This window comes from Perissodus microlepis, chromosome 23 (assembly GCF_051167445.1).
Source record: "Perissodus microlepis isolate ML-2025 ecotype Zambia chromosome 23, ASM5116744v1, whole genome shotgun sequence".
Lineage (NCBI taxonomy): Eukaryota > Metazoa > Chordata > Actinopteri > Cichliformes > Cichlidae > Perissodus > Perissodus microlepis.
Window position 1 is genome coordinate 1,227,090 of NC_140482.1, and position 25,310 is coordinate 1,252,399.

The 25,310-nt window shown below is 40.2% G+C and overlaps 2 protein-coding genes across 3 annotated transcripts in view; one reads left to right on the forward strand and one right to left on the reverse strand.

The window, feature by feature from the left end:
- LOC146360636 (neuronal membrane glycoprotein M6-b-like) overlaps window positions 1-18,434 on the forward strand; it is a 46,915-nt gene extending 28,481 nt beyond the window's left edge. For both annotated transcript variants that reach the window (XM_084921233.1, XM_084921234.1), the window contains exons 2-7: window positions 7,961-8,147; window positions 11,106-11,265; window positions 11,796-11,964; window positions 14,255-14,328; window positions 14,420-14,485; window positions 15,129-18,434. In XM_084921233.1, coding sequence (XP_084777359.1) covers window positions 7,961-8,147; window positions 11,106-11,265; window positions 11,796-11,964; window positions 14,255-14,328; window positions 14,420-14,485; window positions 15,129-15,281 — 809 coding nt within the window. In that variant the 3' untranslated portion in view covers window positions 15,282-18,434. The remainder of the gene's footprint in view (window positions 1-7,960; window positions 8,148-11,105; window positions 11,266-11,795; window positions 11,965-14,254; window positions 14,329-14,419; window positions 14,486-15,128) is intronic.
- On the reverse strand, window positions 17,493-21,359 carry LOC146360637 (ras-related protein Rab-9A-like). Its single transcript, XM_084921243.1, has one exon. It carries the CDS (start codon window positions 21,347-21,349, stop codon window positions 20,738-20,740), a length of 612 nt encoding a protein of 203 aa, XP_084777369.1. The 5' UTR covers window positions 21,350-21,359; the 3' UTR covers window positions 17,493-20,737.
- Between the last annotated feature and the right edge of the window lie 3,951 nt (window positions 21,360-25,310).

The following is a 25,310-nucleotide window of genomic DNA, read 5'->3' on the forward strand; positions in this document are numbered from 1 at the left end:
CCCAATTTAGAAACACCACTTTACCCACACATGTTTTTGGACTGTGGGAGGAAGCTAGAGGATTTGTGCCCACAAAAGCACAGAGAGAACATGCAACCTCAACACGGAAAGCCCAGGCCAGCCTGGGGTTGAAACCAGGACCTGTTTGCTTTGAGGCAGTGGCTCTAACAACCACACTACTTAAACTCAACTCTGTTGCACTGACAGGATGGTACATTTGTCAAGGTTTTGACACTGATTTGTTCACGGAAACAAATGTTTTCTTTTGAGCAATAAGTGAAACGTTTTGAGCGAATTACAGGCTTTTTGCGGGTAAACCATTATGTGCTGCTTTGTTTCTTATTGTTCTGAAAAGCAACCGAAAACAACTTCAAAGTGTCGTTGTAAGATCAGTGACAGATGGAGGCAAAATGAGGAGAAAATTGAAAGAAAATAAAACAAAATGAGTATTTTCATGTTGTTTCTTTGCACAGAACGGTCTGCAGAAGACGGATCTGACAAATCATGCAGATACAGCAACTGTGTATGTGCTAATAACCTGCCAGATAAGCCGTGAGATAATTATTTTTTTATTACAGAGATGAGAGAATGCAGATAGTCCTGTTTATAGTATATTAGTCAAATTTGATTAAAATTAATTGCAGTGAGTAATTGTTTTGGCTTCTATTTGCATCTACACCACAGTATACTGATTATCTTTAGATTCAGGACCATGACAGCTTATCATCTGCTGTCTTTTTGATCAATCCAGTTGCTAAAAGTGCAAGAAATATACCCTAAATTCTGCTTTTTAACATTTTTATCTGCATAACCACTTAAATGGCCTCAGACAAAATGCATATGGCCTACACCCAGCACTGTGCTTGATTCAATCACAGGTAGACACTGAAAGGACTGACATTGCTGCTGTTGTGTAGACAGATCCTTTGTAGAAGACTGTCTGGGCTCCAGGAATTTCTCACGGTAATTTTTTTATAACATTTTATAGTCAGAATTATTAAAATGTTTACCCAGAACATTACTGGCACATCACAATGGTTGCAACCAATCAGCGTTTGCAACTTTGTGCCAATGTGCATAATCTGGCCTAGCTGTTGGCTTCCTTACAACCAGGCTGATTATCCAACTGTTCATGTTTCTTTTTTGTTGCGGTGATGTAGCCGTGTTCCCAGATTTAGTGAATAATGTTGGTGGAAAAAACTGGTTAAAGAAAATACTGAGAAAAAGCAAATTGAACAATCTCGTTTTCTTGGCCTCGTAATGCTGCGCTTTTGATGTTCTCTTTTGCAGTTTTGAAGAAGCTCTGAAGAACATTTTATCCCTCTCCACAAAGTGGAACAATGGAAATCTCCCAAGCTGTAGTTACGAGTTTGTGCGTGGCTGTGCCGGGTGTCTGCAGCCATTGAGCAGATGGGGCTTTTTTTTTCATCTCCACCAGAGGAGGCGCAGTCATCCATCCCCCCCTCCCATCTCTTTTTTCTTCCTTCACTTTCCCACACCTTTCCCACTCTCTTCTCTCTTGTGGGAATCTACCCATAATGCACTGTTAGGAAATTGCCCCATAATGAATACAACACTTCTAAATTTGAATGGAGCCTCAGGCAGTGGCCAGATCGGCCGCTGAAATATTCACAAAGCTTTAATAACGCTGTTATTCCTGGCAGATGCACTGTGCGCACTCACAGTTGGCAATAATCATGCTGTGCCACTAGGTTTATGGCAAATCATTAACTATCAGAACAGTGGGATGCCTTTACTCTCAGTTTATATTTAAATCTGATTTATAGACACGGCGGCACAGAAATCAATGTAGCCAGAGAAATATAGTGCATAAATTTAGGCAATATTAACTAGACATTAGCAGATCCTGCTACCGACTGAGAAAACAATGATATATTGACCTCAGTTATTTTTCCCTTCATATCTACTTAGATGTCTGTTATTAAAACCAAATGCTACAAAATGTGACAAAGTTTATAATGCGAAGTGTATTTGAGGGATTATTTCATAGCAAACACTCTTCATTTTGTGTCGTGGGTGTCAGGTGATTGACAGGAAGCGGAGCGTAACCACAAAAGATGTCAGCAATCTGTGACAGCTTCTGTCTCCAACCACATCTACTGCGTGCCAGGCCTCATTTATCCAGTCAAAGAGCCTCAAAGGCTCTCTTGTCCAATAAGACTTGGGTTTGAATTTGATGAAAAAAATAAGGCTTTGGTTCTAAAACAAGGCTAACTGTTCAGAAAACCTGAAATGAGGATGAAGAAATGCCACTGTTGTTAAATATTTAAGGCCTCAGCCACACGGGCCTAGAGACCAGCTGGTGAAACCCTCATAACCTGTGGTTCCTTGGGGAAAATGTGCACTCTTGGTGTATTACCAGTTGGCAACTCTTTGCTGGTTATTGTTGGTGCTGCACCAGAAACCTCCTGTTGATTGCTGTGTTAGCTGCAGTTGATGGTGGTAGGTGTGCCCCACTTTTAAAATATTTGCATTGCTTTACACTGACAGTAGGCAAATGGTGGGTAGTGGAAGTTTTTACATCACCAGCTTTCAAGCTTTTCGTGATGATAGAGGCACTTTTACCTCACAAGTATCCGATTTAAGGATGTGCTGAAATAGTGAAATAGTTAGAATGAATCCACATTAATGTCCCGCTGTAACACAAACAGATGTAGCAGCTGACTGTCAACTCCCATGATTTGTTGGAGAAAAGGCGCTGTTTTGGTCAGAGACATCTTTGGAGAACATAATGGCTTCAGTTTCCCTTCATAAGAGACTGCAAAACTGAAAATATTCAAAATCTTAAAATACTCTTTAAGGCTGCACATCTACTGCTGCAGCTCATGCTTTTCTAAACTGGGGGCTTGCCAGCAGTCACTCACTGTCATTAATACACACGAATATAGACGAGCATCTCATGTACGTCCACTTCAGAAAACTAAGCTTTAACTAGTTCCTGGTGAAGCATCTGTTAGCTGAATTTCCTGCATCACTTAATGAAAGGTGTAACTTCAGACCATGAAAGCTTATCATGGTCAGTAGTTATAATAGTTATAAGTTATAACATGTGTGAGTGGGGCACGATACTTCCACATCAGCAGTCTATGTGACTTTTTGTGGCATGTACTAACAGTATACTATTCCTACTTGCCCAATACTGCAATTTCTGTTTGACCCAGTTCCCAAAAAGTGACTTTAGAGTAAACCAGATATTGCCTTCCCTCCGTATTTCCTGTGTTATAGCTTCAGTTGCTTTAACGTCCTGCAGCTGGTTGTTATTTTTGTTTTGACTTCCATTAAAGCACCGATCTCTGGGTTTTGATTCAGGCTACATCACTCTGAGTGTACGTGTGAGAAGAGCGCAGCGGCTGCTAAGGACTACGCTACCGCTGAACTGGGTCGCGGGTAACACGTTGCTATAGCAACTGCCATTTGCCGGCCCTGGGGCCAAGAACTGCTTTTCACTTACTCTTTCTCATTCTTCTCTCTGTTGTTTCTCACTCGCGTTCCCTTTCTTCACCTCCTTCTCTCTTTCCTTTTTCTTACTCATCCCTTTGTTCCTCTGCTTGCTTTTATCCATCTTGTCCCTGCTCTTCATCTCCATTCACCCTTTTCCTTTTTTTTCCTGAAACTCCTGACTTTATGCTGCCTTCAACTCTTTTATTCTATCCCTGTGTCTTTAGCCTTCGCTCTGTGCAGAAAGCAAAAAGAGCAGGCGTCTATTATCATCCTTTCTCTTAACTCTTACCAGCAGCCACAAAGGTATAGTTTTGCACTGTAGGCTCACTTGGAAGGAAAACAAGCTTATTAACAGTAGGGGGATGTTAATCCTCAGTTGCAGCTTTGACTGTCATATTATTTGCTGCTCTGTTGTTTGACAATATTAGCAGAAAGTCTTTTGTTCTTACTTATTGGTGGGGCACCTTCACAGACAGCCTGTGAAATGTCCCCACAAACTGATGCGTCATCCTTGGTGTGAGATTGTTGAGGTGATATATGATGCAGCATCGTAGCGGGAGCGTAACATATTGTCTCAGCGATTAACTCCAGCTGGCTCACTGTAAGTGCTGCATGGGCGTGCAGTCATATTTCAGTCGAAGACCAGAAGAAGGCAGAGATGGATGCAGCGAGCTATAAAACAAGAGAGATGGGCCAGCCTCGGTGTTTCACCTAAATTCTACTCTAATGAATAGCCCATTGATTTCCATTAGGGCTGGCTTGAGCTGACCACTCTGGCCTGTCTGTTTCCCATTAGCGCAGTTTTAAACTGAGGCTGACAAACAGTCATAGCCAGAGGCAGACCGGAAGAAGCGGCCTGACCAGTGTTTAAAGAAACCTATGAATTCATCCATGAAGCTGCATGGAGCCAAGGAAAATACAGAGTTAACAGCAGAATATAAGCCTTAAAATCCAATCACGCTATCTCAGGATTTGCCTTAAATGAACAAAGTCACCTCGGTCACATCCATGAATAGACCTGGACGATAATATCTCCCGGAAGTTCTTGATTTGCATTTGAAAAAGCAGGGTTATCACGTCGCTTTTGGTTTTATTCTCTTTTCCAAATTAAACAAAAAGAAAAAGAAAGAAAGGTCAGAAGACTTGCACACTAAATTGCCTGTTGACACAGACATTTTATAGCAGGATGAAGTGTCAGTCGAGAGCAGCTTTTAAACCTCCTGGTTGTCATTGTATCGACCACTGACTCCATTGCAGGCCCCCTGAGGCCTGGCCTGCTTCTGGGCTCAGGAGTTTAGAGCCATCCAGCCTTATCAGCTGCACTTCTCCATCAGCCCGTTTTCTTCATTAACATTAATAGGATTTGGATCTATTACGCAACGAGGCTCCGCTGCGTTATGCAACGTAGAGTCTTCATCAACAGCAACACTCTTTGGAGGGGAGCAGTTGCATCTTAGACTTATGGTTCAGTTATGTTCACGCAGATATAGAGTCTCAGCTTTTAAAGAGGGACATGGGCATTGACCAGAGTGAACATTTCTTTTTAGATCAGTGAAAAACAAAAAACTGTGTGACTGCTGTGCATAAAATCTATTTCAGAAGTTTTTTAAAAATGTGTGTAAGCTTTGTAAAGTAATGCTGTTTATTAAATTGTGAAAATATATATATGTGTATATAATCTTTTTTATAATTATTCAAGGGGTGGAATAAAAGTCACACTAAACATTTTTTGTCATTACGTATATGTAAGGATATGTAATTAAATTCAATTAAATTTTATTTATATATCATAAAAACAGTTGCCTAAAGGTGCTTTAAACTGTAAGGTAAAGACCCTTCAATAACAGAGAGATATGTAACAGTTAACATTAAAAATGACGCTTGCAAGCTTTTCCTTTATTAGTTTCTACAGTTGAGATTTTACTCTAAATTCCGCAAGAAGAAAAATTCCTTTTAAACTGTAACAGTGACAGGAAGTGCACATTTTTACACTTGTGCATAGAACAAATCATGTTTCTGGTAGTGAAAGTTTGCTTTATCAGCTGCAAACACAAATTCTCATGTCAATGTGCTATAGTGACAATCCCGTGTTCAGCAGGAATACTTTTTCCCCAGCAGTTTAGCGTGTTAGCATGCTAATCTTTGCTAATAATCAATACTAACAACAGCAGACTACGATAACATACTGAAGCCTGGCTGGTTCAAATTATAACATTTACAGTAGTCACGGTGTAGTGTGTAAGCAGGTCAACTTTTGGTTTTGGTTTAGAACTAAACCCTGAAGAAATCTGAGGAAGCTAAAATGTTAGCTTTGAAGGCATTTGGTTATCAACTAAAGCATTAATCAAGTAAAATTTGGTGTGAAGAAAGCATATAAGGGATCACCAGTAGTCATCAGAATATGTCACATCGGTTAGCATCATCCACTCTGTTCTTAAATAATTTAAATCTGGAACAAATTAATATCCAAAAGATAAGCATTACCATCTGGCTGCACCACTAGCATGGATGAATAAAACACAATTTATAGTATTCAGGTCATGGAAGTCAAGGCTAATCCCCGGTCTATTTCAGGAAGCAAAGTGCTATTGTTGTTTTTACTTTGTCAAGTTATTTATAAGTTAATTAGCTTATTATATAAGTGACTTAATTAAATGGGAGCATATAATATGATAACTAAATTTAAAAGGTAATAATCGCCACATTTAGCTTCAGCATGGTGGAGTATATTTTCTCCCAGCAGTAATTTTATTGATGATTCTTTCCCCCGGGGAGGCTGAAATCCAATCTGCTCCTTTAAGCTCATCAATAACGAGTGTCCACAAGCTTACAACCCTACCATGCTCTCAACAGTGTAGTGGAAGAAAAGGTTTTTTCACTATAAAATGACACTCTTGTTGCATTTTGGTGAAACTTTCTTCCCTTCCGGCCAACCTTGAGATGGCCTTGTGTCTTTCTGCGTATGCACGCATTCAAGTGTGCGGTTTAATTGCTTTGTGTGGGAGGATATCACCTCGTGCCATCACCTGTCAGAGTCTATTGATTGAGCTTGACGTTGATAGAAGCTGTCAGAGAGTCTTAGCGCCGGCTTGTGTGGATGTTGAAGTGAATTTCATGTTCTGATAGAATCAACTGTCAGATGCATTAAAGAGCTGTGACTAGCACGAAGGGTGTTATTCTGTTATGCTCGCTATCAACTTTAGTAGCAGAGGCTGTCAGCTATAGATCGTCCGATCTCTGCAGACCTTCATGTGCAGGATGTGAAACACGCGTAATGTGATAAATCACGTTTCCAAGGTTTCACATACAGAAATGTCTGAATTGAACAAACTTCTGAAAATAAAATTATGATGCTTCAAAGCTTCCGGTTGGAGCGGGTTGTCATGGAAACAGCAAAGTGGCACGCACAAGACATTTCATTTTGTCTTTTTTCCTGAGTAACTTCATGGTTTATTCGAGGAGTTATTAAGATTCGAACTCTCGAGCTCAACACAGTGTTTTATTTGCCCTCTTCATCATCAGTCCTTATCCTCTTGATTGTGAGAGGGAGCAGAGGCAGCAGGATGCACAGTGTTTGCAGCACCTGTATCTCCCAAGCCCATAACTCATGCAGGAAGCCTCATACACTGCTGCGGTTAATGGAAAACAAATTTACTAATTCATCATCATCACTGTGTAGAAACTGCTCATGCACAAGGGATAATTTTAAATTATTCATCACTCTCTTTTGACTTCTGAAAAAGGCAAAATCAGCTGCAGAAAGCTGGAAAATATGCACACGGGCACAGGCAAATCTCAGTCGTTTTCCGCCTCCCCTAAGAAAACGTCCAATTTGTCAATTTTTTGTTGCATAGAAATCCCAAATACTTAAAGCGTAAGAACTCCAAATGTGTTGTAATCATTCTGGTCTACAAAAATAACGTAGCTCATAGGAATTTATTAACTCATGTAGATTAGGTCATGAGTTAATCTTGCAAGTTGGTCATAACAAAGAAAAAAACTAAGTAGTTTTAAGATTTGAGCATGTACAGCATGTACAGTAGCACAGCTTACATGTAATATTCAGCACACCCGACTGAGCTCAAAGTGAACACACTCTTACTGTGAATGGAGAGGTGTTCTGCTCCGAAAGATGAGCATAAAGCCCTTGAAGCGTGCACGCTTGATTCAGCCCCAGCAGTGCAAACATCCATGCAGGTTTCTGCCTGAGTAAAAATCAAAGAGCGGTGGACAAAAAGGCCCGTCGAGTGTTGCGCTGAGTGTCATCAGCAGAGGCGAACAAGTCTCTATGTGAGATGTCACGTTGCCACAGTCAGCTCTCGTTGCTATCGTTAAATTCATACATTTGAATTGCAATTTTGCCATGTGTGTGCTTTCAAATCTGACCTAACCTATTTGCTCTTGTATCCTTCCTTAAAGCTTTCTGTCTTTGAAGCTTTCTAGCAGCTAAATGCAAAAGAACACCTATGGATCAGGCTCTCTTTGTCTCCCCCTATAGGATGCTTCGAGTGCTGCATCAAGTGTCTGGGCGGGGTGCCCTATGCCTCGCTGGTGGCCACCATCCTCTGCTTCATAGGTGTGGCTCTGTTCTGCGGATGTGGCCACGTAGCGCTGACTGGGACTCTGACTATGCTGGAGAATCACTTCTCCAGGGTATCTAGCGACCACGCCACCCTCACTGTGGTGTAAGTCCACTGAGTTTCTAATCCAAGTGTAGTTCATCACTAAGGCGTTCTCTTACTTATGATTTTATCACATGTCCCTTATGGAAAAGATTAGACATGGATAAGTCCTGTCACTGTATTTCACTTACTCCCCTTCTTTTACTTAAAAACTGGTATGACCAGAATTTACTGATATTATGCTTGCAATGATCTGCTGAGAAGAACCCGCCACATTGTGTGCCATAACTTAGAACCCTTAAACTGGTAAACTGGTCATGTTAGAAACAGTCAGAAAATTATTACTTAAAAGGTCAAGGTTAGAATTGTATGGAAGAGGATTAGGGCCACTGAAAGGGGAAAAAAGGGATCTGAGATTAAAATCTGGAAAAAAGAAATCCAGCCCCAACCCCCTTTTTTGGCCCTAATCTTCTCCCACAGGACTGAAATATATTTTTCGGTGATTATTTTTAAAATGGATCCTGACATAAATATAAATGAAAACTAAGATCTTGGGGTGTTTATACACTCTGTAATGTCAGGTATTCAGAATAATAATAATAATTTAAGTTAGGCCCACAATGCTGATCTGGATAATCAGCAAAGAAAATGAGTCGATGGATGGACCGTATAGTTCTGTTTTCATTTATTCAGGTTTTGCAGTTATATGACTGCTAACCACATGACATAAACTATTTTGGATATGTAAACCAGGTTAAGGTTAAGCAAAGAAAGAAGAAGGAAAAGTTAATTCCATAAATATTTGCTACAGGTTGCTCGCAGCCACGAGGTGAAATTGGTCACAAAGAGGTGCAAAAACCAAAAACCTCCTCGTGATTACCTTTAGCTGTGATCACCCAAAGTTTATGTTGAAAATGACCCGTCTGCAAACACTTGCCAACTAATTCACTGAGTGATCATGAAACTGTAAAGCCTATGATGCAAAGCAAAAAGGCAGACCATTCTTTTCAAAGTAAAAGTTGGGCCTTTTGTAATGTGTTGGCTTCAGCACTGAGACACGAGTTTTACTTGGAGTGTGAACAGTCTCGCTTTCTGATTGGCATCGCATTTCTTTGAAGCTTCACTACCACTCAACTACTAATTGGCAATTGTTTGCAGACAAGTGACCCAGCTCAAAAGCAGCAACTTAAAGAGGAGACTATATTTTGTTTGTTTTTTTAAAAAATATTAACTCATCTCAGTAAAATTAACAGCCCAAATAGCATGAAGACAAAAAGTGGCATCTACCCTAAGCTAACCTCAGGCATGTTTTTATTCACACCTTGTCAGGTGTAGATAATAGACATTTATGCCTTGGAAACACCCAGAGAATCTTGCACTGCCACTGTAAGTTGAGTTGAGTAGGGGTTGCAGAGGGCCATAACAGTCACCGTCTTTCATGCAAACTACATGCAATTGCAGTAATCTGTAGCAACAAGGAGGTTTTTTGGTGCAGCACACTCTATGTGATGGATTTCTCCCAATTACAGCCTCCGATAATCAAACAGCAGCTAGTCAGAGAATGCAAACCTTTCCCCAGCAACCAGCGGTTATATTTTGTCCAATATGGCGAACAACTCTCATCAATGTGCCCCACAAAAGAAACCTCTAACAAATCCCCCTAGTATTTTGGTTTAAACATGTTAAAAAAATAATCCGAAATATAACAAAAGCTCTCATAAACCATAAGTTAGTGGATATAACTGTCTTTGATTAGCTTTCACTGTAGTCTACATATCATCATAAAGTTCAAAACTCTAGTCAGAGAAAACAGATTTCAGTACGATGGTTATCAACATGGGCTGTTAAGCCCTCCGTTCTCTACTTGTACACATAAGAGGGGTGTTTCATGTGTCATCTGACTCTTCGTACTGACAAAGTCATCCCTATGAGTTCTGTCTAGTCCACTCAGAGATGTCGTCAGATTATGATGATAAAGTCGTGCTTAAAATTTATAAGGAACATAAAAAAGAAAGAAAGACAAATTCATATTTCGATCTTTATCTATCGTAATCTTGGGATTTAGTGCAGAGCATTAAAATAAACATTTTAACTAAAGTTCATGTATTTTAACGCTGCTGTTTCCTTCTTACGTGATGGCTGCACGTTAGAGCTGTAAAACTTTTAATATAAACATTAAACGTTACTGTCCCGTAGTCTAACAAAAGAAATCTCTTTAAGTTGCCTGAATAAGTGTTTTTGAAAATAAATACCCTAATCCGTTTTTTAATCTAATATTCTAGCTTCAGTTCCAGCAGTGGAGAAAAGACTTAGCAAGAGATTAGAACCAAGTATTAAAACATATATATATTGTCTGCATCACCAGCTGCATTCAAATGCCAGTGACACTGTGCTGCCGTTCTGCTGCTGTAACATTACACTACAGCTTCATTCTGAAGCTGCACATATCCTACAGTAGAGAATTTATATTATACTTAAAACATCTTGTGGATAGTAGAATCAGTGAAACTGTGCGATCTGAATCTATTTTAAACTGAAACTCAGAACATAACCTGAGTTATTACAATGATTCAGTCAGGAAAAAGACAGACTGATAGAAAATTCTGACTTTAAGCACGACAAAGCTTCCTGACCAATTAATCCAGCTCTGTATCACATCCCTTTGTCCTAAAAGTCTACATTTTAAGTAAAATTTAAATTACTTATCACAAACGTCTAACCTTAACCAACTTTAGCCACAAAAACTGCATCTAACATTAGCTAAGATTAACCACCATGAGCTAATGGTACCATTATCTAAGGTTACCCAACAATAGTCAATATAATACAATATAATCTTGATCTTTATCTCTTTAAAAAAAAGGTAAAAGTAGTTAAATGAAACATAAAATAAAAAGGGTTTTAGCTTACACGAGCTAACATTAACCAGCATAAAACATTAGCTTAGGGTTTAATTGGTGCAGGTTCATATAACCTTGATGTTTAAAGCTAATTCCTTGCTTTGCCTCTGTTTTTGTTCAGGATTCAGATTTTTCAGTACATCATCTATGGCATTGGCTCCTTCTTCTTTGTCTACGCCATCGTCCTGTTGGCTGAGGGCTTTTACACCACCAGCGCCATCAAGAAGGAGCTGCAGAGTGACTTCAAGACCACCGTCTGTGGACGCTGCATCACCGCCTTCGTATGTGAACACACAAATACACACACGCACACATAAGCAGCTGCAAATCATCACACCCACTGACCCAGTTACACTTCAAATTAAAGCCTCCAAATGAGACTTAATGACTTTGATGTGTATTTTAAAATGTTCCTGCTTAAAGTAGTTTAGTGGCTTAAAACAACAAACAGAAAACGGTCCTTCAGTATGCTTTACATGCCTGAATAAGGGTCATCTTAAAAGTATTTCAGAGACCCAGTCACACGCATTTACACATTTATGAGCACATGCGCATGACGAAGACAGATATAAACAAATACTTGCACATACACAAATGCTTAAAATCCCACTTGAGCCTTCAGGGTAACTCTGGCACTGTTTGTCCTTTCTACCCTGATTACTCTAATTGCTGCAGATGTCGGCTAACATTAGCGTAAACCCTGATTTGCCTCCGATTTGTGTCCGTATAAACAATCTCAGCCTTTAAAAAATATTCTTTTTTATAAAATCACAATTTTTTCTCTTTATTTCCACTTGTCTCCTCTCCTCAGTTCATGTTCCTGACCTACATCCTCTTCCTGGCCTTCCTTGCCATCTTCGGCTTCACGGCGATCCCGGTTTTCCTCTTCTTTAACATGTGGAATACCTGTGCTACCATGAAATCTCCCTATGCTAACATCACCTCTCCTGACTCCATCTGTGTGGATGTCAGGCAGTACGGTCAGTAACTTAGAAATGACGTGAACTGTATTAGTTAAGTTTATGTCTGATGCATTCTTTCGGTGATTGAATGAACCGTACATGTGTGGCATACGTAGATTTTATAAGTGAAATTGGCTGACATTAGCCAATTTGAGCTAGGTTGGCTAGCTAGGTATAGGCCAGCGGTCCCCAACCTTTTTTGCGCCACGGACCAGTTTATGCCTGACAATATTTTCACGGACCGGCCTTTAAGGTGTCGCGGATAAATACAACAAAATAAAACTAGTACCGGTACCGAAAAAAAGAAGATTTATTCATAACACACGTGAAAAGACCCAGGAAAACTGAGTTAACGATCAAAACGATAACAAAATAACGCTGAAAACCGATAAAAACCCTGAAAACCATACATTTCACACCTGAGCCTCTACTCTCGCGGCCCGGTACCAAACGACTCACGGACCGGTACCGGTCCGAGGCCCGGGGGTTGGGGACCGCTGGTATAGGCTAGCTCATAATTCTCTGAATTTTTATGAGATATTTTGTATCTTTCCGTACTAATATCATAGTTTTTCCCTATAAAGGATAAACATTAGTATTGAGAGGCTAAAATATCTTACATAAATTAGCACTGGAACAATAATAAATGTTCAGATACTGACGATGGGAAATCTGTCAATTTAATAGTTGTTTTTGAAACGATGCAGCCTGTCAAAATAAATTCATCACTTAGCACCAGTAAATCTTTGAAAGCCTGGTTTTTATTCTAATAGTCATTGCTGTAAGGCTTTGCAGTTCCCTAGCATTGTTTCTTACCTCCTTCTCCAGCCAACAAGGCCAGTCTGCCCTTTATATTTTTCCTGTAGCTCCTAGTTCTGCCCACCTTATGTTATCACAGCTGACACATTTTCATCACAGTTTGTGCAGGAGTAGTACCTGCCAGACAGGTGGGCCTCCATTACTTGGTTATAAACAGATATGTCATTTGTAACTCAACAACCATTCCTTGTTGCTCCAAACTCATGTTAGCTCATATGCAGGGCTACATGCAGCCTGAAGGAGAGCTTGTTTATTCAAATGTGCTATATGTAAATTAGGAATAACAAAGCTAAACTACCTCTTCCTAAACCTATTAGGCTTATTTTATTCTTTTTTCGAATCAAATGTAAAACCACATATTGACAATGTATACACAGTGGTTCTTCCTGAGGCAAATGGCCGACCTCACAATGAAAAATGTACATATATACACTGTATCTGTTTACTATGTACAGTATAGTATGTATGGAAACATCCAAGAAGATATGCAATGCTTGAAAATCATAGGTTATGAAAATCTGTGCAAAATATTTTAAAGTGCTGTATAAAATGTAACAGAATTGTGGCATTGCTGCACAGTGTAGACCAGATGACGAAACCTGCTTTCATGCTATTCAGTTCACTTTAAAACAATCTTCAAAAGATGTCTTAAAAAATAAAAAATCTGTCATGGTACTTGTCTTTAAAGTTCAGGAGAAATTCCCCTGATCAAGAAATATTCTGGCTAACGTTAAAAAGTCTGCAGCAAAATAGGAAAAACATCCCGGTGCCTCTCTCATTTCCACACAGGCGTTACCTGCAGGCAGAAAACTCTGGAACATTTTTTCAGGCTTTCCCCTCCTTATAAACACCACCTATTCATCTCCAACCACTTTAAATGTCATTGTCTATGCACGAAGAGGTCAAACGAATACATTTAGATTATTGAGAGCGTGACTGGATCTCTATGAAAATCCACCTCAAAGCAGTGTTACAGCACAGCAACACTCCCCTGTGATTGCGTATGTGGTCATCAGTCTGATGGCCCAACGTACAGTACGTGACCCACATTTGAAAGACAGCTGGCTCGCTTACAAAGTAGGATGAGGATCACATATGCTTCATTGGCTGCGGTGCTGCACTAGCACGGCGTGTGAAATATTAACCCCAATTACTCAGAGTCGTCAAATTATTGTCAGCAGTTTTGGAGCTCCAGCTGATGAGTGATTGAGGAAAGGTTTTAGAAGCTAAAACAAGCAACTGCACACAGTTTGTTTTTTTACAAATAGCAGCCTATAGCAGCAATCCCCTAAAGTGATTCTACAGTAAAAAGAAAGAAAGAAAGGAAAAAGGGATTCACAATGACCCACATTTTTCCAGCAGCAGCCCTGTTTCCTTTAATCTTTATCTGCGCCTAATGCATAATGCCTTCAATCATATCACACAGTCTCTGGGGAGGAAAAAGCTTCTTGTCTCAGTCCTGTGACGTTTCATCTCTCTGATCCCGCAGGTGTTATTCCCTATAATGCCACGCCAGGAAAAGCTTGCGGAGCCACGCTAGGAGAGATTTGTAACACCAGTGAGGTGAGAGGATGCTGACCTCCTTTGTTTTTTTCCTTATTCCCTCGCTCTCCTTTCCTCCCTTCACTAACCTAGCTTCTATTTCTCCCCGCAGTTCTACTTGTCCTACCACCTCTACATCGTTGCGTTAGCCGGCGCCGGAGCCACCGTCATCGCACTGGTAAGCTCCTCATGATCCCACCGATGCAGTAGTGTGCCGCTCAAAATATGCATGTTGCTATGGCATGATTATCTGTTTCCACGGCAACCTCTCCGCCTCTCACATATGTCCTTCTATGGGTTTCTGCAGCCCGCCTCTGTGCATGTGCTCACCAAGGGTCAGTGTTTTACTCTGCTGCGGAGGTGGGCTTTTTTGTTTTGAGTCCAGGGAGATGGAGATGCTCAAAAAAAGCATTAAGCAGTACTCCAGATGTTGGCACAGGGTCAGCTGGAAGCTCTGTGTACTTTGATGTGTTACAAAAGGTGGAAAGACATGCTAGAAAAAAGTCACTGAGGAAAACTGGCTTGTACAGTAATGTTGCTCTGGAACATTTTCATTGTTCTCAGGTTGGTTTCTATTAATATATTTGGATGTTTTCTACATTTAGACATCGCTAAACTTCAGTGGGCAAAAATCAGTAGTGTGGGATCAGACACTTGGGGATTTGGCACACAGATGTAAAACAGGATGTAACAGGACATACCAAAAACATGCACGCAGAGGTTTTTGAGCACATTTTGAATGCATGTAATAATAGAAGTAGTAGTAGTATGGAGTTAGTTCCTGTGCTTGAACATGAAGAAAAAATCTTGTATCTCTTCAGATCCACTACCTGATGATTTTGGGGGCCAACTGGGCCTATCTGAAGAGTGCCGCCTCCACGCACGATTACCAGGACATCAAGACCAAGGATGACCAGGATCTGGAGGCTGAGGCACGCTCCAAGGAGGGCCAGAATTCGTCCTCCTACTCATAAGGACAAGAGAGCCCAACACCACCGTCCGTCTTCTCTCCACACCACAACCCCCCATCCCCTTGCAACAACTAACACCCACCCTTTCCCTCCATTAAAACAAACCACCTCGGTCATGTTTGATAGTCCCAAAACCTCCTGATTCTCCATCCTCTTCCCTTCCGCAGTGTTCATTAAGGGTTGTGGGCACGTCCTCACACCTGAGGGGAAGAGAATAGAAAGTCAGGAGAAGTGGCAGGCCCAGACGGAGGCGGATGCTTTCAGAATGGGAGAGCTCGCCCGCGGGGTCGAGCTCAGGTACAGTACATCAGTTCAGAAGCGTCTCTTCCCTCGTGCTTTTGGGCGGCGACTCGTGAACGTGGCCCGGCTGTGATGGCCTCGCGCCCTGAGCCAACACAGCCTCTCGACACACAGCTCCTAACAGCCTAAAAAAGATAAACATTGTTCACTGCCTGCATCGACCATAAAAAGCCAGGCAGTGATCAACTTCCTCTGTTTTTTTGGTGTTTTATATGCATATATATATGAATATGAATATATTGTGCGAATGTGTACGAATGTTGTTGTTTTTTTTAATACTCTCTGAAAAGTATGCCAGATACTATTATGATCTTTTTTCTTCTTTATGTTTTTGCGCTCATAGGTTTTTCTCCTTTACTTTTCTTTCCATCTTTAACTTCTTTTGCTAATGCTCGTTGTTGCACTATTAAATAAAAAAAAAAAAAAAGGGACAATGAAAATCCCTTAAAAAACATGAACCACTCCAATCCCTTCTCTCATAGAAATACCTAAAATTATGTCAAATCATGTGGTATCTCAAGGATTATTATGCATTTACATGATAAGAGTTTATTTACTCATCAAGGCACTCACAGTTTATTTAAGACCGGAGAGGTAGCAACCTTTGAAGCAAGGAAAAGCTTCGAGGAATACGCTCATTTGCTTTCAGGTCAAGGATTAGAGGAAATGATTAAAAGTTGTCTGTATGATTTGTAAAAAGCTTCGTCATAGCGCTACGGTTAGCATGAAGACTGGAAACACAAAGACTGGTATTGTGTCTGATTTAAGATGTTTCACTTCAGTGTAGTACACAGTGTACATAATCATGTAGTGTATGAATTTTGATTTGTTTCAGCAAGTCATGCACCTACAGAAACAACAGTTGTAGCGTTGGATCGATTGTTGCGCTAGCTAATGTATTTTGTAAACATTCCTTTTTGTTGAGACGCCGACCAAATATTAACCTAATTCACTCTACAATGAAGATGATTAAGTAATACAAAATGCAAAAATCAATCCAAAAACAAACACAAAAACACTAATGCAAGCAGCTGAAGAAAGATATCTGCTGCTGTTAGCTAGCTAGCTAACTAGCATTGGTAGGGCCTGCTGGCTGAAACATTGTTTGTAAAGCCCTCCTTTTCCAGTTCATAGCTAAAAATTGTTTGATGGGTCCTCCGTTACCACTTTTGGGCTAATAATTAATTGAAGGGCCTTCTTTTTCCAGTTCTTGGCTAATGTTTGCTGGTTCCTCTTTTTCTGTTATTTTTCCGCTACAAGCTGGTGGCCATTATTAAAAGTGAGAAGTTCAGCCTTACACACTTCCTGTAGCCATACTTTTTAGTATTAATGCATTTATGCATTCAAAACAGCAAGTGCAAGTAAAGAAGTACATCATTTTAGTACTTTCTTACGCATTTTAGTGCTTGATGTTTATTTACTGACAAAGGTGGTATGGATCTACTCATCTAGCTCTTGGCAAGAAAACATATTAGCATACTTCTGAATATGAAACTGCTCTTTGAAGACCAAAATGGGGTTTTGCTACACTAACCACCAGCCGCAGCAGAAATCAAAGATAAATCTGTCCGGGTCTTAAACAACAGACACACACCTCAGGTATTAAACCAAGTCTGATTTTCCACCAGTTGTGTACTTTTCCTAAAACATCACCATTTAAACTCTTCTCCAGACTGCAGTCCTGTGTGAATTATACAGTAAAAACTTCTTCTTTCACTTCCTTCTTTTGAGAAAGTTCACCTGTAAATAGCCGAATGACCCTAAAAACATGAAATAGCTCCGTTCCCAAACCAATGAGAACACAATCAGTGATTTGCCATGCAATTTTTTTTCCACAAATATATGTAAATGTACCCTTTGAGATATGTGTTTAGCACTCAGATACTAGTTCTGCATTTGATATAATAATTGTAATGTAACATCTTAAATGATATGTCGTGAGAGGGATAAAGTGCAGTCACATGATATGATGGATTGAGGTGCTTGTGACGTATACATTTTAAAATGTGACAAAAAAATATAGTGGAAATTGATTTTTAATGTTTTACCAGTTTTAGGCAGCTGAGTTCTTCTTGTAAATTAGTACTAATTATTTTATGGAACATGTCTGTGCTTATTTTTTCGACGGCCGACCAAGTGAGTGACTCGAGACATGAGGGGGAGTCACTCTTTTCTTCATTTCTCCTATTTTATTTCCTTTTTTTTATACGTCATGCCTCTCAAATGAGCCACAGAGACTGTTTTTGGATGTTTACACTGAATAAAACAAGTCAGGAATTTTCAGACATTAATTTTATAACCAGATATTGTTTAATAATCATGAACTATATTCTATATCAGTCATTACTGGTTAGTTTACCCTCATAAAACACTGAAGAAAACAATTTTTTGAACTTTGATGAGATGAAGCATGTCAGTATCGTCCATGTGTGCAGCTGTCTATTCTGTATAAAAAAGGACTATATTGCCATGTGTGTTATGTTTGATAAATATACGTGCTTTGCCGCCAGGTCGATGTAAAGGCAAACTTCAATTTCCTATAAGACGATGCGTGTCAGGGTGTTGTTGTTTCCTTGTTATTTGCATGAAGGAGACATGACTGTGTCTTTGCAGTTTTTCAGGTGATGTGTAGTCAATTGTAATGACAACTATGGTAGGCGGTGTTTGCCCCCTTCCTTCCTCCCCTTCCACCCACTCTTTTCTAAAGAAAACTCCATTGTACTTTGATGGCATTGTAGTCCCTGTAGGTGTTTCATTATGGTTTTATTTTTTAAGTTGGAAATAGTTCTATGACTCCTATATAGTGATGATTTTTGTAACCTTCTCTAGTAAAACCGATATTTTTTATTATCGTGACACCGTTGCCTCCCGCCTCTTCCTTGTGATTTTTATGGACACTTATTTAAAAAATTAAAGTGAAAGTATAGATAAGAGACTTCTCTTAAGGCTCCAACTGGTGATTTGAATCAAAAATGTGTAAAAAACAAAAAGACAGCAGAATAGCGCTTGGAGTGCATTTTTGTACAGTAATGGGAACAAAATGCAAGACTTCAGCTTAAATATCAAACATTTCTCTAAATAAAATGCAATGTTGAAGGAAAAAGGGCACACATGAGCATATTCTCTTAACGTCGTTACGCTATTTTGTTATTTTTAAAGAGTGATCTGGATTCATTTGGGATTTAATCATTTTTACTGATCATTTAAACTTTCCAAGTTCATCTTGGCATTTTTTGTGTTATCATGATGGCAAACAAATGGCATTGAACACTTAATACTTCCTCTTCGGATCGTGCCTTGGCATAGAAATTAATCTTCTGTTCACTGACTAAGCAGTTATCTATGGAAGCTTGTTCCAATGGATAAATAATCAGATCATCTCAAAATTTTAAGTCAGTAACCTGAAATTTTGACTTGGCTGCCTGGTAAATAAATACATTTTATCTATTTATTTATTTTTCAAGTGGCATGAAGAAGCTTCAATAGTGATCTAATTAAACATTTTAGCTCTAATTAAAACAATCATTTGCATAGTAGCCTTTTTGATCTAAAATAGTAGATAAACACAAGCGTTAATAATTACATTAATTAAGACTCTGTGCCAAATAGCATTAGTAACACCTGTTTGTCTATTATTCTAGCAAATGCATACATCAAATTAAAAAGTTAGATTAGTTGAATCTTTGAAGTCGTTTCCAGAGTATAGAAATCCTACATGATTCATGAGCTTGGCAGCTTTGCCAGCAGGACAAAAAGAACAAGTCATTTCTGAAATCACAGGTAATTCCAGCTGAGATAATTGTATGCTGCTGCCACCTTCTGTGTCACGGGAAGAGAAAAGTAGATGTTTCTTTCTCAGAATGCCAAAGGAAATTAGCAGATATGATAATGTTTTTTCAGGCAAGCATGTGGTTCTAAATATTTGAGCTGTGGAACTACTGAACAGCTACGGTTCCAGACTACAAAGAAACTGAAAGACGCCACACAAACTCAGTCTGCCCACACAGGTGTTTTCACTCATGTTCTAACAAAATTGCTGCAAAAATTTTTTATTATTTAATGAATATTATTTAGAGTCCAAGGAGAGTTCTCCTAACATTCAGCCCAATTTCTAACACATCTGAGGTCTAATGCTAACATACAGGACCTCCTCCTCTTCAAAAAAAATAGTGTGATGCTGGAACGATCTCACCATTTTCTGACACAGGGGCACCACCTTGTGGATTACAGTGGTACTGCAACACAAGTGAACTGTACAGAAAACAGGTGTTTCTCCAGTTTTGGGTTCTGTTTTATTATCAGTTTAAAAAACACAAACTCCTTTAACCATAATTACAGTAATTTAAGCATTAAAATAGCTGATGAATAAATACTAATAAACACAAAACATTAACTCCAGCTAGCAACATTTTGAAAATATCTGGTTTGGCATTATTATGCTGCCAAAATAGAAAATAATATCATTTAGTTTACATCCATTTATGTGTTTATATAGATGGAAAAGAAGGTGTGTCGTGTGTTTCTAAGGCAAAAACATTACTAGCTTTAAATTTAGGTTGTTTTCTGAGAGGTATGCATCTGACTCGCAGGTCTGTTTAAGGATAATTAGTATTAAACTGCTGTAAAAGCCATTTTGTAGCTTAAGTTTTACTCCTTCATCTTGAGCACAGTGTCTGCTTCGGTGTGCAAAAACAATGGTAAAGGACTTTCTGTGGCTTCCAGACGGAGCTCCATCAGTGACATGAAAACCATCAGCGAGTCTGAAACACCAACTGGTGGAAATCCTGTGTTTAGTGGTTTAGAGGTGACACAATTTAGCTTGTTTTCTTTGTTTTTTTAAATAAATTGAAAACCCATTTGAGTTATTCACAATTTATAAATCGAAACATCCAAATGAGAAATGTTAATGATTCAATTTGTTTCTGTGAGGGACTGAATGTAACCGAGATCATAACGTGTAAAAATCATGAATAACTGCACAAAACTGCTGATTTGCATCAAGACTCCAGCCGAGGACGTCACAGGCTGTGTTGTAGAGGAGCTGCTGAGCCACCGCCAGTTCCCATTTTCTGCAGAAAACACACTCCCTGTGTGCCCTCTGCAGGAGTATCACATGATCTCCTGCTCGCTCACTTCCTATCACACACTGAAGGCTGAGCTCAGCAGCAGCTGTTCTGAGCCTGACTCTTCCTCTGCAAGTCCACCGTGTTGGTGTCAGTGCTGATGAGGTGACCATCTCTGTCATCTGTCATCTGAATGCGACGCACTGCCTCCTCAAAGGCCGACGCTACATTCGTGGCATCCTTGGCGCTCGTCTCAAAGTACGGGTGTCCGCCGTTTTCGCGACACCACTTTCGAGCGTCCTCCCCAGACACCTGACGCTCAGGAATATCCAGTTTGTTTCCCAGCACCACAAAGGGGAAGCTGTCGGGGTCCTTTATGTCAGCATAGTAAGTAAACTCCTTCTTCCAGTTCGCCAGGTTTTGGAAACTCTGTCCGTCGTCCAGGCTGAAGGTGAGCAGGCAGCAGTCGGAGCCGCGGTAGAACGGCGTGCGGAGGCTGCGGAAACGCTCCTGACCCGCTGTGTCCCAGATCTGCAGGGTGACGCGGCGCCCGTCCACCTCCAGCTCTTTGTTCAGGAACTCCACGCCTATGGTGTGGAAGAGGTGCGAGTCGAACTTGTTGGTGACGTATCGGTTCATGAGTGACGATTTGCCCACGCCACCGTCACCCAGAAGGATCACCTTTAAGAGAGCGGATTTGGACATCATGAAGCCTGGTGCTTTGGACTGACTACTCTGAGCAGGGAGACCGCACGGGACGGCTGAACGATGAAGGAAGCAGTTTGACCTGCAGAGGAAAAAAGTCACGATCAACTCAAAGAATAGTTTTAAATATGGAAATGTTCAAACAAAAGAAAATAAAAACAGTTTTCTTTATTTTACTTAAGTTCCAAATGTTCATGGTAACATGATGAATGAAGGTAGTCATACCAAATATTCACCCTCAAGCTGGTTGGAAATGCACATGCTCTGTTTGTGCCTCATCTACTGTAATCGCATGTATGTTTGCATTAATTCAGTAAAACGCCCCATTTTCCTAGAGAAACTTTCACAGCACTGCACAATGATATAAAAATGAGACAAACAGACTAATTAGTTCGGCTCTGCACTGGAGTATTAGTACTCTACCAGTATATATGTGCAAATGTGGGGTACACAATGTAGCTCCAACAGCAGGCGGAAGCAAAATACCTTAATTTAAGGTCATAGGTACAAAAGTATGTTATTGAATGTGCTTCAGAAACATTGTGTTCAAGAAGCCATTCAGCTAAAAAGTAAATAAAGGTAAGAATTATGAGGAAGCATGAGAATGAGGAAGGATGAGGCTACCTGCAGGGTGTGGTTGTTTGCTCCACAACAATAACACTTCCAGTTAGTGACCTTGTGCCAAACAATACTCCCAGTGACATTAATTCCCATTTTAAGCTGCACAATTTATGTTTAAACAGGAACTATTGAAATTATTTCATATTTTCATTCTTGGATTCTACTAAAGTAGCTTTGCATGATTTCAGCGTTCAGAATAATCCTCATTTATCTGATATAGGGGCTTGGAGCAGCCTCTCAGTTCATCTTCTGTGTCCTCTTGTTCTGATTGGCTGCCCATCATAGATTCGAGTTTTGTGAAATTTAGATATAAAAGAAATCATATGTGAAAAATGCTAACAGGCACTGCACTTTTACAGTTTTCTAATCAAGAGCTTTTTAAATAATCAAGGAAATAAACTTGCAGTTCAGTTATTTAAGAACAAAAGGTGAATCTCACACAAAAAAAACTTGGGTTACTCTAATTACTAAAGAGAAAGCCGAACCCTGGGGTGTGCATTGCTGTTGGATTCAACACTATCAATCCTGCAAATAAGAGAATATCGTCGATAAATCGATGCACATATGAGCTGGAAACAGCAGCTGAACCAAAGGAGAAGGAAAATTTGTCAAATTTGCTTTCTTTGTTTTTTTGTATGAGCATTTTCCACACATTGACACATTGCTTTACAAATACTTTGAGATCAGATGAACTGTGGGTTTGCACGGTCACAACAAAGGAAGGTCCTGGGTTCTAATCCATCATCTGTGGCCTTTCTATGTGGGTTCTCTCTCAGTACTGTGGCTTCCTCCCACAGTCCAAAAACAATCACGTTAGACTAACTGGTGACTCTAAACTGGCTGTAGGTGTGGATATGATCATGACAGTGGTTAGATCTGTGACAGACTGACAACCTGCCTGCGTATCACAGCTGGAGCAGACTCCTACCACAACCCTGAATTGGATAAGTGGAAGAAAATGGATCAATAAAACTTCTCCAAGTTCTTTTGTGGCCTTCAAGTATTATTTGCATGATTTCCAACTTGGACCACGTGAACATCTGATTCAAGTCAGTAGACTAGCTAATCCTATTAAACCGCCGCAGCCCCCTCATTACTCTATGCAACAAATACACTTGCTACTATACCATGTGCACAATGTTGTGCATGAAATGACCCCTGCTAAACATCACATGGACACCGATCACAGGACTGGTGAGTCATTCACAAGAGAGTTTTCCTCACCGTTACGTCTGCACACCGATCACTTCAGCATCAGCTGCCTGTAAGACAGACAGAGAGTCGCAGATCGTGAAGTGGCCAAGGGTTTAACCCACGAAGGCTCAGCGGCAAAGGAAAAAAACAGCCTAATGAGGATTTAAGTGCAAATTTAATCCTGTCCCACACACTGGCATACTTTTCATGCACCTTCAGGATAACAGTCTTCAGGATCATCTCTGAGGCAAACGTGGGCAGTCTAACGGCTTTGTTACACAAACACGATCACCTCATCTATCACAGCCACGGTGAGACTGCACCGCCGCATTACTCACACAGGTACCAATCCTTATGTTCTACGTTTGACGTCATGCATGCAGTGGGTTTCAGTGGCTGAACCACTCCTTCAGTGTAATACAGTCTCTGCCCTCAAAACCTTTTTACAATGCCCCCATTTTGTTTGATTATTCTAAAAGTACACTAATTATCATTTGTAGTTTTCTGCAGGATTTTGATCCTTTGACTGTGGAAGGAGCAAAGAGAAACATTTAAGATTTCAAAAAGCACACGTGAGACACATAAAGTGGAAAAAGTGGGTGGTTTTGACTGGTTTAACGCTCAGTTTCACTTCACTACAAAGTCTATTATGACTTCTGCCTTCTCCACGCAGGGGGGTGAAGTAAAGGAACCAAAACAGCCCATGCTGCTGTTCCACATGTCCATGATGCTGCTTCCAGGTGACGGTGCTTGCTAACGGCTCTAAATAACCATGACTGTGACTTTAAGTTATTGCTCAGACACGTTTCTGAGCACTGTTATATAATATGTCCTACATGTAAAAATCACGTGCTGTCTGCAACAGTTTAGGGGAAGAACGGACTAAACCCACCGCTCCATAGGAAAGTTTGAGTTGCAGAGTCACCAGCGGTGAAAAATAGGCTGAAGGACCAAAGTGGGGCAAATAATGTCTTTGCAATTAAAACTTTAAGCACAGAGCTGCTCGAAGAACCTGTGACAGTTCTAAAAGCAGCAATGCAGCAGAAAAACGAAACGGGAAAGAACCCACACACACACACACACACAGAGTCACTCACTCAAGAGTCATGTGCTTCATTCAGCAGGATACAATTTGAAGAGAGGGCTGCTATGCGTCTGTGTATGTGCGTCTTTTTTTCCTCCATAAAAATGTGCGTTTCCTCCAAATGTTGCACTTCTGAGCCTTCAAAATAAAACAACCTTGTATCCTGCATCTTCAAATCAAAGCAGCAGCCATTATGCTCAGTCAGCAGGGTAATCATCAGCCGTGAGTCATGGCAGCACAGGCCGTTCAGGTGACACACCTCAGCTGAGGGAGAGCTAATAATTGACAGTATTTCTTATCCGTAAACAACATGAAGAGCTGAAACAGCTGCAGCCACATGTGATACCAGTTAAGCCCTCTCAGAAAGCTGGCTGTGTGTAGGCTGTAAACTTCGCCGTGAGAGGCACAGGAGGCGTTTGCACTATAAGTTACTACATTATAATGACAGCACAGAGTCAGCATTTTGGGGCTTTCCAGCTGGCAAACACGCACTAGATCCATTTTCGGACACGCAGGAAACCTCGAGTAACGCTTATGTTTTTCATAGTTTCTTTTTATTATTATTATTATTATTATTATTATTATTATTATTATTATTATTATTATGAATAATGTTGTCATTTGTACCACTTGCTGACAAAACAGCATTAAAACAGTTAAAGGAAACACCTCGATGAAACATAGCCATAAACTCTAAGTTTGCTTTCAAATTAGGTGTTCATCACTGCAGAATCAGCGCACATGACGTATGAAAATGTTATTATTGTTACGCGTATTTAGTCGACGTCAAAATCTGGAGACAAATCCTTTTAAAGAGAAGTCTGAGCTTGTCCGATAATGGAAGCTTCTCCTAAAACTGTTGCTGTCCGATAATGGGCGCGCTGGTAGTTGCACATTCGCGACTTTCCTAATCCAATTAAACCCACAGAAAGTTGGTATTTTCGCGGTTGAAATTGGACTTTTCGCCTTTCGGTAACCGTACCTGTCGATGTGCCAATCGGTGCTGGATTCTAGCGGTTAAATTCCTCCCGTTTTCCCCGATGGGCCGCTGCTGATAGCCGGTGA